Here is a 12761-nt window from a genome sequence, read left to right as displayed (position 1 = left end):
AACTATTACTACCGTATGCATATTTAACCCTTTAGCTAACAAAGAGCTGTTGCATTCTCTAGCTAACACTGACAGGGTCATAGGATCCCGCAGCGGCGTGGTAGGTGGAATTGTCTAGCCAGCTTCCTTGGTCGCGTAACAGATCGAACGCTTTCCTCCAGCTTTGATGGGGGATCAAGCACAATGTCAACCATACACACTATGATTCAAGTTTTTATTTGGTTTAATTAAACAAATCTAAGAAATTAAAGGAGCAATAGGTACAAAAAGAAAAGCAAGGGAGTCCTTAACTCCTAAGTTATCTCTGTAAATATTTATGGTCCTACACTGAATCCTGGGCTATATGAATAATTTGATTTCTAATCTGCGCTAACTTCATATTAATATATAAGAATCTAATTGACAAGATGGGGAATAACAGTGGCTGTAAAGATGTTGGCGAGGATCTGGTAAGTGGCTTGAGTTGGATGAACGGCATCCCAGAACACGAATTTTGAGGGATCAGGGCACACTGGCGTAGCAGCGTTGCACATACCACCCATCTCCACCAGTCCCGTACCGCAGCAGCCTCGCCTTGTTTCCACAAACCCTACAAAATTTTGAACCATATATAATTGTTAGAAAACAAAATCAATAATACTGGGGTCACGACGTTCGTCAAAACAGTACGTAGTGTGTCCTCAGAACTCACCATATTTCCCAGGGTTGGTGATCATGTCCAGCAATGGATTGTAGATGTCTACGTACGCGAACCGGGTGCCAGGGAGCGTAGCTTGCAACCTCAACACTAGGGCCTGGAGCTTGGCATTGTAAGCCTGTGAGTCTTGATTCTCTGCATCATTACAAACCCTTTGCAGCATATGGCCCCCGGGGATTGGCAGGATGCTTCCAGCCGTCTCTTGCACCGGCAGACACCCGATCGGCGGCAGTCCTGATATTGAGAACCTTCGTGCTCCCATGCTGTAAAGCCGCTGCAATAATACAAATTAATCAATTTGGACCATTCTCATACACTGGGGGGGATATTATGAACAGGTTGATCAATCAATAATTCAACGTATTCCTGCCCAGTAACTAGATATATAGTTGGAGTCACTTACCATAACGAAAGACTCCAAGTTATGGAGCAGAAAATCGTGGTATGCCGGCAGCGAGAACTGACCCCTCCTCGTTGGTAGATCGTAGAAGTTAAATATCATGTCATTAGTTCCGATACCGATAGCAAACAAAGCGTCTTCCACTATGCGACTGGCAGCCTCCCTCCCGACGGTACTCTGCATCCGAGCCAAGCATTGCTCGAAGTAGTGCAACTGGGTCGACATGTGAGCCACATTGGAGATGGTCGCTGTCAAGTCATCTATCCCGGTGCCGGCTGATGCAAAGCTAACGCCTGTGAGCAAGTCTAGATTGGACACTCGGGGATCCAAGTAGGCCGGTAAGAGGTCCTTGATTCCCAAGGAAGAGACCGTGAAATCAGTCATAAGCTTTCCATCAGTGAACCTCCCGGTTGCGATCTGACCGGGGAAGTCACGTCCATAGGGAGGATGATCACCTCGGAAGAGTGTTCCGAGATGGTTGTTGTTGCCAGGGTCAAGGGTTGAGTCGCCGAAAGCATAAACGGCTGATATTTTACTTGGAGCGGCATTGAGAGGAACAACCAGAAAGAGAAAGGATGTAGAGAAGATCAAGAAGATGGAGAAAGCAGCAGGACTCGTCCTCTTCAAAGCCATGATTAACGCTGTTTCTCTGTTGCCTCTTGGTTTGCCAAATTTTTACTAAGCCTTGGCTTGTTTCGAATTCGATGAATAATATGATCATAATCTTTTGAGGTCATCTATATAAAGAGGGTAAGCTTTTAGAGTTTGTGTTGGATTACCACCCATGATATTGTATTTTTGTATTACGTACGATTGGTAGTTCCTTGTTAGACTCGGATATGGAGTTGGAGTTATAAAAAGATTGAAAGCTCCTGGTTTCACAATTTAAATAGTATTCTTATTAGAAGTTTAATCGAAGGCAAAAACATTATCAACTTTTGTTTGCTAACTGTTTAATGTTAACATCTGAATCGGTTACTCCGATCCACTTTTTCTTGCACTTCACACAACTGTTACAGAGTGAATGGATTAGTAATCTACAAACAAGGCGTGTATAATGGCTACGTAATTCTTATTGCTTATTTGAAAAATAAGTGATTAAAAATATTTGTTTATTTTGATGAAGCTTATTTCAGATAAGGTAGTATAGAATGACATGGCGGGCCAAGAAAGTCTAGAAAAAATACTTAAAAATTAAATAAGCTCAAAATTTTAGCTTCACAAACACAAATAAGTGATTATTGATGTAGCCCTAACCCAAAATAAGTGATTATCTTATTGAAATAAGCAATTATTTTTAAACACTCCCACACTTAACCATAAGTCCTAACCTAGTCCGGTTTAGGATGTACTACAAACAACACGTATACAATTGGCTACCTTATCTCATAATTGGGCATGGTTTTTAAAACCGAACAGTCAGGGGTCCGATTACTGGGTTGAAACGTTAGACCGTTCAAACCGAACGCTCGACCCGTTCTGATAGAAAAATTAAAAATTAAAAAATTAAAAAATTAAAAAAATGGTCAAAACTGTTCGAACGGTTAATCGCTCGGTTCAGTGGTTTGCTGGCCAAAATCAACAGTTTTAGGGGGAAATCCGATTTTTGGGGAAAACGGGACCGGTTCCCGGTTTTTCTAGTCTGAACATCCGGTCCGGTTCGGTTTTGAAAACCATGTAATTAGGTGATTTAGCCCGTAATATGCATATATATAGCTAGGGGTGAGAAAGAAAAACAAAAAAAAAATTGAATCGGTTGAAATTGAACAAAAAATTCAGTTAATTGAACCGGTTAAATCGGTTTCGATTAACCAAAATAGAAAACCGACGGTTAACCGAACCAACCAATATACATATATTTATATATTTTATGTATATTATTTATATGTTATATTTTTTATACATTATAAATTAATAAATATGCATTATATATATTTATAATATATAATATATTAATTATTATTAATACATAATGATGGAGCGCAATCCAGTCGGTCCTAGCTGTCAACGATCTTGCCTTTGACTAGCGCAATCCAGTCGGTCCGCAAAGTGTGCACATCGAGTTGTCTTCTCCCTTTTTGCTGAACTGACCATATCGTCGGACTGCTAGTGCGGCCGTTTTCTGGTTAAGTGTGCACCTCGAGAACCATACTCGTGCGGCCGTTGTTGGTGTCGACACTTGACCCCCGATGGTAAGATGCCGAGGTTCTTATCAGCTCGCTACTAGCGCTTTGCCTTTGTGAGCTTGGTGCTAGCATCTTGCCTTTGCTTGCCCATTTCGAAGAGGTGACTAAGTCTTATGGTGCCGAGGTCCTTGTTATCTCGGCATTCGGGCTCTTAGGCTCTGGTAGCGTCTCCTAGTCTACTTTGCTTGGCGATTTATAGGTAGTATCGTCTTAAGTTGATGATGTTCCACGCTCGGGGTACTTGTTTGCCCTCTAGGGTTTCGAGCTCGTACGCTCCCCCGAGTGTTCTCTTTACTCGGTAGAGTCCTTCCCAATTAGGTCCAAGTTTGCCCACGCCAGGCTCGGGTGACATGATCTTACGGAGAACCAGGTCACCGACGCAAAAGTTCCACTTTTTTACTCTGGCATTGTAGTACCGAGCTACTCTTTACTGGTAGGCTGCAGTCCAGATGTATGCGAGGTCTCTTACCTCGTCGAGTAGATCGAGGTTGGTACGTAGCTTGTCTCCGTTTATCTGATCGTTGTATGCTTCTAGTCACAGTGTAGGTACTTCGATATCCATCGGGATTACTGCTTCAGTGCCGTAGGTGAGGTTAAAGGGGGTCTCTCTTGTGGCGGTCCGCCCACAACCCTTTAGCTCGGTCTAGTCACGCTTTCAGCCCACAGAGGATAGCTCTGCTCATAACTTCTGCTTGATCGCCTGTGGGTGCGCGACCGATGTGAAGTTCTGTCGAATCCCCATATCTTGGCACCATTCTTGAAATTTGATGTCCTCGAACTGCTTTGCCATTGTCGGAGATCAGTACCCGAGGTAACCCGAAGTGACATACTGTGTTCTTCCAAAAGAAATTTTGTACATTTCGAGTTGTGACTGTTGCGAGAGGTTCAACTTCTACCCACATTGTGAAGTAATCTACCGCTACCACTAGGAACTTCCTCCCACCTGTTGCTGGTGGGAATGGCCCCAGGATGTTGATGCCCCATTGCGCAAAGGGCCATGGACTAGTGAGATACTTGAGGTTGGCGGTAGGCTGATGGTAGATATTGGCATGCTTCTAACACTTGTCGCATTTTCTAACGAGTTCGATAGCCTCTGCTTTCATCGTTGGCTAGTAGTACCCTTGTTGAAGTGCCTTCTGGGCAAGGGCCCTGCCCCCCAAGTGTTCGCCACACAGACCTTCATGAGTGTTGCGGAGTACGAGCTCGGCTTCGGCAGGTCGCAAGCAACGCAGGTAGGGGAGCATGTAGGATCGTCAGTACAGTCGTTCGTCTATTATGACTAGACTTGTTCATGGGCCAGACTTTTACTATTCATTAATAGAAATATGTTAAGCCCGAGCCTGAGCCCAACCCGACCAACGGGCCTACAACTTGGGCCCGAGCCCAGCCCTAATAAAAAGCCCAAAGCCCGAGCCCGAAGCCCGACCTAATAAAAAAATTAGAAAATTTTCCTATTCAATAATCAATATAAATAAGAATTTATTTACATTAAAAAAATATATAAATTCAAAATTTATTTATATTAAAAAAATATAGAAAGAAGGGAAAGAGGATGTGGAGAAGAAGAATTTGGTTGGAAAAAGAAGGGAAAGAGGTGAAAAAAAGAGGGGTATTCAACTAGGATTTCTATGTTTATTTATAGGTCGGACCGGGCCGGGCTTGGGCTGGGCTATTTTGGAAAATCCCGAGCCCGACTCGAATTTATTGCAGGCCGGGCTTTTTGGCCCGAGGTTAAGCCTGTGGGCCTATATACCTGTTCAAGCCCGTCCGGGGACCGAGCCGGCCCATCGGGCGACCTGGCCCATGAATAGGTCTAATTATGACATATTTGGCTGCCAGGCGCTACACCCTTCTGGCTGTGTTGCGATCTGCAAGGAGGGTCCCGTCTACCAAGAAGCTCGTGAGTGGGTCGATCCAGCTCGGCTCTACTTCAAGGATGGGAGCGACCTCCTCTACCCCCTGAGAATGCTAGGCCAAGGTAAGTCCTCTATGTACACGGTTCTCATGGCATTGTGACTGGTGCTGGCTAACCGCGACAGGGCGTAGGCATCAGTGTTCTCTAACCTCGGGATTTGCTTGATGAAGTGTGACTGGAAGTTGAGCAGAGCCTCCTTTACCTTTTCCAAGTAGGCGATCATAGTTAGCTCGCGTGCTTCATATTCACCTGTAACATGGTTGACCACAAGCTGGGAATCGCTGCAGATAACTATGTGTTTCGCTCTTACCTCTTGTGCTAGGGCCAGCCCGGCTATCAATGCCTCGTACTCCGCCTCGTTATTGGATGCCGCAAACTCAAAGCGTAGCGAGTATTCCAATTTTGTGCCACCCGGGCCGTGCAGGACTAATCCAGCCCCGCTGCCCTATTGGTTCGAGGAGCCATCTACGTGAAGGATCCAAGGCTCCTCATCCCAGTTCGCATTTGGCCTGACTAGGAGAGCCACACTGGCTGCTACCTCACGGGGTTCGGACTCTATTGGCTTAGGAACTTCGGGCTCACCCGAATTGGGGATCTCGGGCTCAATCGGCCTGGGAACTTGAGAGTTGAATGTGCACTCAGCGATGGAATCTGGTAAGGCTTGGGCCTTAATAGCAGTTCGAGGCTTATACTGGAGGTCGTACTCGCTGAGCTCGATGGCCCACTTCACCAACCGATCGGAGACCTCGGGCTTGAGTAAGACTTGCCTCAGAGGTTTGTCGGTCAAGACACAGTGTGAGCTTGGAAATATGGGCGGAGTTTTCGAGCTGCAATTATCAGTGCGTATGCCGACTTTTCTATCTGCGGGTATCTCGTTTCTGATCCCTGCAAAATTTTACTAACATAATAGACGAGTCGTTGGACCCGATCTACTTCTTTTATTAGTACCGAACTGACCACCTCGTCGCTTGCCGAGAGGTACCGTTCTAAGACATCACCCTCCTCGGGCCTGGTTAAGACCTGCACACTAGCGAGGTATTTCTTGAGCTCATCGAATGCGAGCTGGCAGTCTGGGGTCTAATCGAACCCTTTGCCTTTATTTGCCTTAAAGAAAGGCAGGCAGCGGTCTGCTGACTTGGACATAAAGCGGCCTAGGGCGGCTATGCGGCCATTTAACCTTTGGACCTCCTTCAATTTCCGGGGTGGTCTCATGTCTATGATTGCCTTAATCTTGTCCGGGTTGGCCTCAAAGCCGCGCCGGTTAACGATGTGCCCTAAGAACTTGCACGGGGTGACACCGAAGATACATTTGTTCGGATTTAGTCTCATGTTGAACTGTCTCAGGATTTAAAAAACAGAACACAAATCGTGTATTAATTCGTGCGAGAACTGCGTTTTGAAGACCATGTCATCTAAATAGCACTCTATCTTTGTGCCAATTAAGGGTTGAAACTGTTTATTCACAAGCCTTTGAAAGGTTGCTCCAGCATTTTTTAATTCGAAGGGCATAACCTTGTAATAGTATAGGCCGAACTCTGTGATGAACGAGGTCTTTTCCTCATCGGCCGAATCCATTCTGACTTGGTTGTAGCCCGAATAGGCATCTAAGAAGCTCAACAACTCATGCCCCAAGGTCGCATCTACCAAGTGGTCAATTCTAGGCAGTGGGAAGCAATCTTTTGGGTAGGTCCGGTTCAGGTCGGTGTAGTCGACGCACATGCGCCACTTGCCGTTGGCCTTCTTTACCAGAACGGGGTTGGCTACCCAGCTCGGGTAATGGACTTCTCTTACGAAGTCGGCTACGAGAAGCTTCGTGACCTCCTCGTCGACTGCTTTCCATCGCTCAAGGGCTAGGTTGCGTTTCTTCTATCTAACGGGCCTAACTTCAGGATCGGTATTAAGTTTTTGAGTTATAAGGCTGGGGTCAATACCGAGAATATCGACTGAGGACCATGCAAAAATATCTAAATTTTGAAGTAAGAAACTTACCAGTTCGGATCGTAGAGGTTCCTGGACGGAAGCACCGATATGTAGGGTCCGAGCTGGGTCCGTAGTTGAAGTTGAGATCACGACCGTTTCTTCTGTGGGCACAGCTCCTTCTTCGCCTTGCTCCGTAGGCTGCTCCAGTTTGAGGTCATCGGCCTCCTTGGTTTTTCCCTTCAGGGTGGCAACATAGCACTTGTGGAACTCGAGCTGGTCGACCCGCGCTACTCCCACACCGAAGTCTGTAGGAAACTTCATTGCCAAGTAGTAGGTGGAGACCACTACCCGTAGGACATGAGTGATTGGCCGCCCTATTATGGCATTGTATGGGGAGGGGGTCGTGACCACCAGGTAATCATGGTTGAGTTTAACCGCACAGGGCCTTGTACCAACTTCCACAGGTACTGTCACTTTCTCGAGGGGCTTGACTTCCTCTCCGCTAAAGCCCACCAGAGGAGTGTTTGCGGGCTTCAACTCGCTTCCCCGTAACTGAAGCTGGTCAAACGCCGACTTGAAGAGAATGTCCGCCGAGCTACCTGAATCAACAAGCACGCGCCTGACTTCGAAGTCGTTGATCCTTAGTTTTATGACAAACGCATCATCGTGGAGGTAGTGAACCCTTCGCGCATCGTCTTCCATGAAGAAAATCGGTTCCTCCGTCTTCGGCCTCTTCATAGGGTTCTACTCTTCTCGGGCAGCTTCGCGAACTGATGCCCGGGCTGCTGCCGAAGTACAACTTGCTACTACCGAACCTCCCACTATCACGTGGATGGTTCCCCGATCTGGCTTATCTTCCGGAGGCTATCTTTGCGACTGTTCGGTCGGCCTGCTGCTAGACTCGAGAGCATCCTTATCGTGCTCCCCTTGCCGACCTGTCTTCTTCTTCTTCTTCTTCTTCTTCTTCTTCTTCTTATTATTATTATTATTATTATTATTATTATTATTATTATTATTATTATTATTATGTTGTTGTTGTTGTTGTTGTTGTTGTTGTTGTTGTTGTTGTTATTGTACAAAATTTCTTAAGTACCCACGACGGATGAGTTCCTCTATCTCGTCATGGAGATTATTACAATGTTTGGTTCTATGACCGTGGTCTCTATGGAAACTACAGTACAAGTTTTTGTTCCTCTCGTTTGGGTTCCCTTTTAGGCGAGGTGGCCACTTTACGTACGGGATGTCTTTGATCGTCATCAAGATCTCAGCCTGCTTCGTGTTCAAGGGCGTGTAGTCTGTCTGACTTGCCATGGGAGCTCGGAATGACTGGCTTGGTTTCGGCGCTCGAGCTGGATTTTTCCGGCTGTCTCCTTGATTGGGGAGTTCTTCTCTCTTTCTTTTCTCAAACCCGCCCCCAGTCCTTCGGTTGATCTCCTCCTCCGTTCGCATGAACTTATCCACGAGCTTAAGGAACTCAGCAATGGTCGCAAGCCGGTTGGCCACTATGTGCCACTTGAACTCCTTGTGTGTCATCCCCATCTCGACCGCCGTGAGCTGAACTGCGGGGTCCAGGCGTAGGATCTGTAGGCATGCATCGTTAAACCGCTTGATGTAGCTACAGATGGGCTCCCCATCCTTCTGGACCATGCCGAGGAGGCTCTCCTCGAATCGGGGGCACCGCTTGTTGGTGACGAAGTGCGCGGTGAAGACCTGCACGAACTGGGCCCAACTCCTTATTGACCCGGGGGCCAGGTTCCTGTACCAGGTGCGAGCCACTCGTCTAAAGGTGGTAGTGAAGGCTACGCACATACAGGACTCGCTGGCCCTAGCTAGGTGCATGTGGGACTGGAAGGCATCGACATGGTCGCTGGGGTCAAAGGACCCATCATACTTGTCGAGTGGGGGGAGTTTGAAGTCTTTGGGCATAGGAACTGCAAGGAGTTCTGATGATAGGGCGGAAGGGACTGAGAGGATAGGGGCAGCCTTTACCTCGTCCGAGCTCGCTTCTTCTTCACCTCGGAGCTCGGGTAGGACGCGGGTTGCAGTTCAGTGGCTTCGCCAGCAGTGCCTCTGCTGCTTGGAAGGCCTGGCGTTGGCACTGCTTGCCTTGGTGTTCCCGAGCTTGATGGGCTTGGACTGCTAGAGGTAGTCCGTGACTAAGGCGCTGAACTGGTTTTCGGTGTGCAGGGGCTCGTCCTGAGAGTGCCGAGGTGATGCTGACTTGATGGATCGGGTTCCTAGTTCCTCGGCGGGTGGCGAGGCGGGGGTAGTCGCTCTCTCTTTCTTGCCAAGGGATGAGACCTGGCTTCTAGAGGGGCTCCGAGCTTGGGAAGCCTCCTAGTGGGGGCGCCCGCCTTGAGGGGAGGGCTTGACTCGCCCAACGGCGGGGTGCCGAGGTGGGAGCCGCAGCTGACTTTGAGGCAGTTAGGGGAACTGCTGCTGGTAGTGGTATTGGGATACATGATGCAGCATCTGCTACTGGTAGATTTGATGTTGTTGAAGGTGCTGCATTTGGGCTTGGATGGCTCGCATGCCATGCACCAGGTCATCAAGCTAGTTCTGGCTAGTTGCCGGGGGAACAATGGTTGGTTCAGTAAAGGTGGTTCCAACAGAGGGAGGAAGGGGGGCATTCATGGCGGGAAGATTCACGGGTGCCATTGTTCGTGGTGCATTTAGGCTGGGGATCCCATCCACTGAAAGGGGGATGGTGAACTGTCCGGTGCACACCACGGGGACTTGAAGTTGTTCCCCGGTGGCGTTCATCTCCGTGCTACGTCCAGCATTGTTGGAAGAAGCCATGGGTGTTGGGGTTTTTTGGAAAAAAAGTGCTATGAAAGTTTTAGAGGGAGGCTTTTAGAAGCGTTCCCATAGATGATGCCAAATGATGGAGCGCAATCCGGTCGGTCCTAGCTGTCAACGATCTTGCCTCTGACTGGAGCAAAAGGTGCTTGAAATGGGGAAGAAAGTGAGTAGTCTCCGGGGAGGAACTCGGTGAGAGTGCTCCGAAGCTCAAGTTAGTATTTTCTCAAAGGCAAGATAAAAACTAAATGACACAAAGTTATCACGTACCTCCATTATTGGGGGGAAGAGGGCCTTTTATAACCACTTCGCGCACTCACTCCCAAGATCCTGTCAGGTCGGGTATCATTATTCTGCACTTCTGCCAGTTTGGGTGTCATCACCTCTGCTGAGGTAGACAACCGCAATTGCTCTCTTTATTGGAGCCGTCTCTTTTACTAGAGGTGGCGGTGGCAGGTGGCTGTTGAAGTGCGACTGTCAAGCGTCAGATCCTAAGTCAGTCAGGCGCGTTGCCTCAGGACACGGACTCCTTTGGTGTCAAGTACGGTTGTTCAGTTTGGCGGCCTGGAGACGAAGTGCCAGAGTGGTGTGCGAGGTGAAGTCTTGAGTTCGGATAGAAGTGTGGCCTGAACTGCCCTGGGGTGGGCCAGTTCGAGTTGTTGCCCTTTGCGCTCCTCATAAGGCTCGGGGCCAAAGGGAGAGTTCGGGCTCCTTTTGGGGAGCTCGGACCGCGGGTTCCTCTTCTCGGAGCTCGTGCCTTGAGCGCACTACCGTGCCGAGCTGTCGCTCCTGCCAGGTCACCCTCGGTTGCTTCTACGTGTTGGGTGGCCAAGAGGTCGAGCCAAATCTTCCTCCATCACATAATATATTATTTAAAATATAATATTTTATATATATTTCTAGTGTTTATTATATATTTATGTATGTATATATTATAATATATTATAAATAATAAAAAACCAACAAACCGAACTAATGGTTAATCGAACCGGTCAACCAATTAACCAATCGGTTTCGGTAACCCCAATTCGATTTTAAAAATAAGCCCACAATTCGGTTAAGCACCCCTATATATAACTTACGCTGCATGGCCAATCAAGAGTTTATAATCCGTTACAACACCCAATCAGAAGTGAGCACGTCATTGGGATTTCTAACGTTTTCCACTCTTGATTGGGTTTATTGGCCCATTATACATGTCTGGTTTGTGGTATATATTGTCTATAATGCATGGTTTGAAGTATTGATAATTTGATACTCATTGATACCAATTTTTCATTTGGTTTAGTTTTTTATTGTTTAATTATGACATCATGAGATATCCATTTGATTCACTAACCTACCACCTGAATTAAAAAGCAAAGAATTTACTTTTAGGTTGGGTTAAAAACATTGTTTTTTTTATTTCATTAAAATTATGGAATAGAGAGTTAATTAGTGGAATCAAATTGTGAGAAATAAAAATTTATGACTGTGTTTGGTTTGTCCACCTTTTCATTCAAACCAAATATAACCTAAAAGACAAAGAGAAAGAATGGGAATCAATACTTTAAGGGGGCTGAGAGGGGGGAAAGTTGGTCAATGGGATTTTCGTTCTCATTGATCAAAAATCCCATCTTCTTTTTTCAGCTTTGTGTGTAATAGGAAAAAGTTTATTTTCCTGGGTATCACTTGTTCGAATAAGTGATACCCATCTCCTAAGTGGGTAAATAACTTTTCCACCTAGGGGAAAGTTGTCAACATTTGAATGGGACAAAAATAATAATGGATTTTTATAGCTAAAATGGTCATTGCCTTATTTACATGAGAAATAAAAGAACATGGGTAAATGCACTTATTTGGGTAAGTGTTCCCCAAGAAAAAAGTTACCCACATAAATAACTTATCAAAAAGCGAATGGAGCCCATTTGGGAGTTAACAAGAGAGGGTGGATGAATTAAAAAGTGAGTTCAAATTAGGTGTTTTTGTAAAGAGAGACCAAATTCTAAAATAAGGATATTATCTTAAATGTAACCAAAAAAATGCATTAATTTGGTCAAAAGATTTGAGTTGATTTCCTCTAGGTCCAGGGACATTTACTAGATACTTGAAGCACCAACCTTGATTAATGGGGCTCGGGTCCACAAATATTATGAGGTTCAATATGTGGCCTCTGTTTCAAAGTCCTTAGATCTTTTTGGTCAGAATTTCACAAAGGCATGAATTCCGAAATTTATAGAGGGCTAATAAGTAAATCATCTCCTTCTTTGGATTTTTTTTTTCTCTTTTCCAAGTTGTCATATTCCCGATTAGTTCTAAATATTTGACTGACTAGGTACTGAAATCTCATTTCTTGTCATATCCAGATTCCAACCGAAAACTAGCTAGGGTTGATCATGGGCCGGGGCAGGCCAGGCGTAGCACTTATGGTAAGGGCTCCTGGGCCCAAGCTGGGCTTTGGTCCTACGTCATAAATAGGTTATAATTGATGTATGATACTATAAACTATATGACATATAATATATGCTATAATTTATACGAGTATAAACTATCATATACATGATTAATTATATGTATCCTTTTATAATATTTTATATAAATATATCATATAATAATAAACTAAAACTTCTTGTCCCGGTGTAAATTTTCAAGCCTGTTGTGGGCCTGGGCCTGAGCATAAAAGCCAGGCCCTAGCCCGGAAATTTGCAGTCTGGGCTGGGCCGGACTAGAAATTATCATCTCTTGAATACCTATTTTAAAGCACGTATCAACACAGCTTTTTCTTCCCCGCCAAAATGCGAACACGTAGCAAATAATATTCTCCAACGGTTGTGGAATCTTTTGTAATTATTCCTCATGTGTCAC

General features: G+C 45.9%; 1 protein-coding gene across 1 annotated transcript; it reads right to left on the bottom strand.

Moving 5' to 3' along the window:
- Positions 1-384: 384 nt before the first annotated feature.
- Positions 385-1730, bottom strand: LOC148868534 (SGNH hydrolase-type esterase superfamily protein). Its single transcript, XM_088968754.1, has 3 exons — positions 1101-1730; positions 692-971; positions 385-589 (listed from the first exon to the last, which is right to left on the bottom strand). The coding sequence occupies exons 1-3, from the start codon at positions 1728-1730 to the stop codon at positions 396-398; spliced, it is 1104 nt and encodes a 367-aa protein (XP_088824880.1). The 3' UTR covers positions 385-395.
- Positions 1731-12761: the final 11031 nt, after the last annotated feature.

The sequence above is a fragment of the Nelumbo lutea genome, chromosome 2 (genome assembly GCF_056320005.1).
Source record: "Nelumbo lutea isolate HS-2025 chromosome 2, American lotus-T2T, whole genome shotgun sequence".
Lineage (NCBI taxonomy): Eukaryota > Viridiplantae > Streptophyta > Magnoliopsida > Proteales > Nelumbonaceae > Nelumbo > Nelumbo lutea.
The sequence above is the reverse complement of the archived record's forward strand: the minus strand, read 5'-3'. Positions and strand labels throughout refer to the sequence as shown.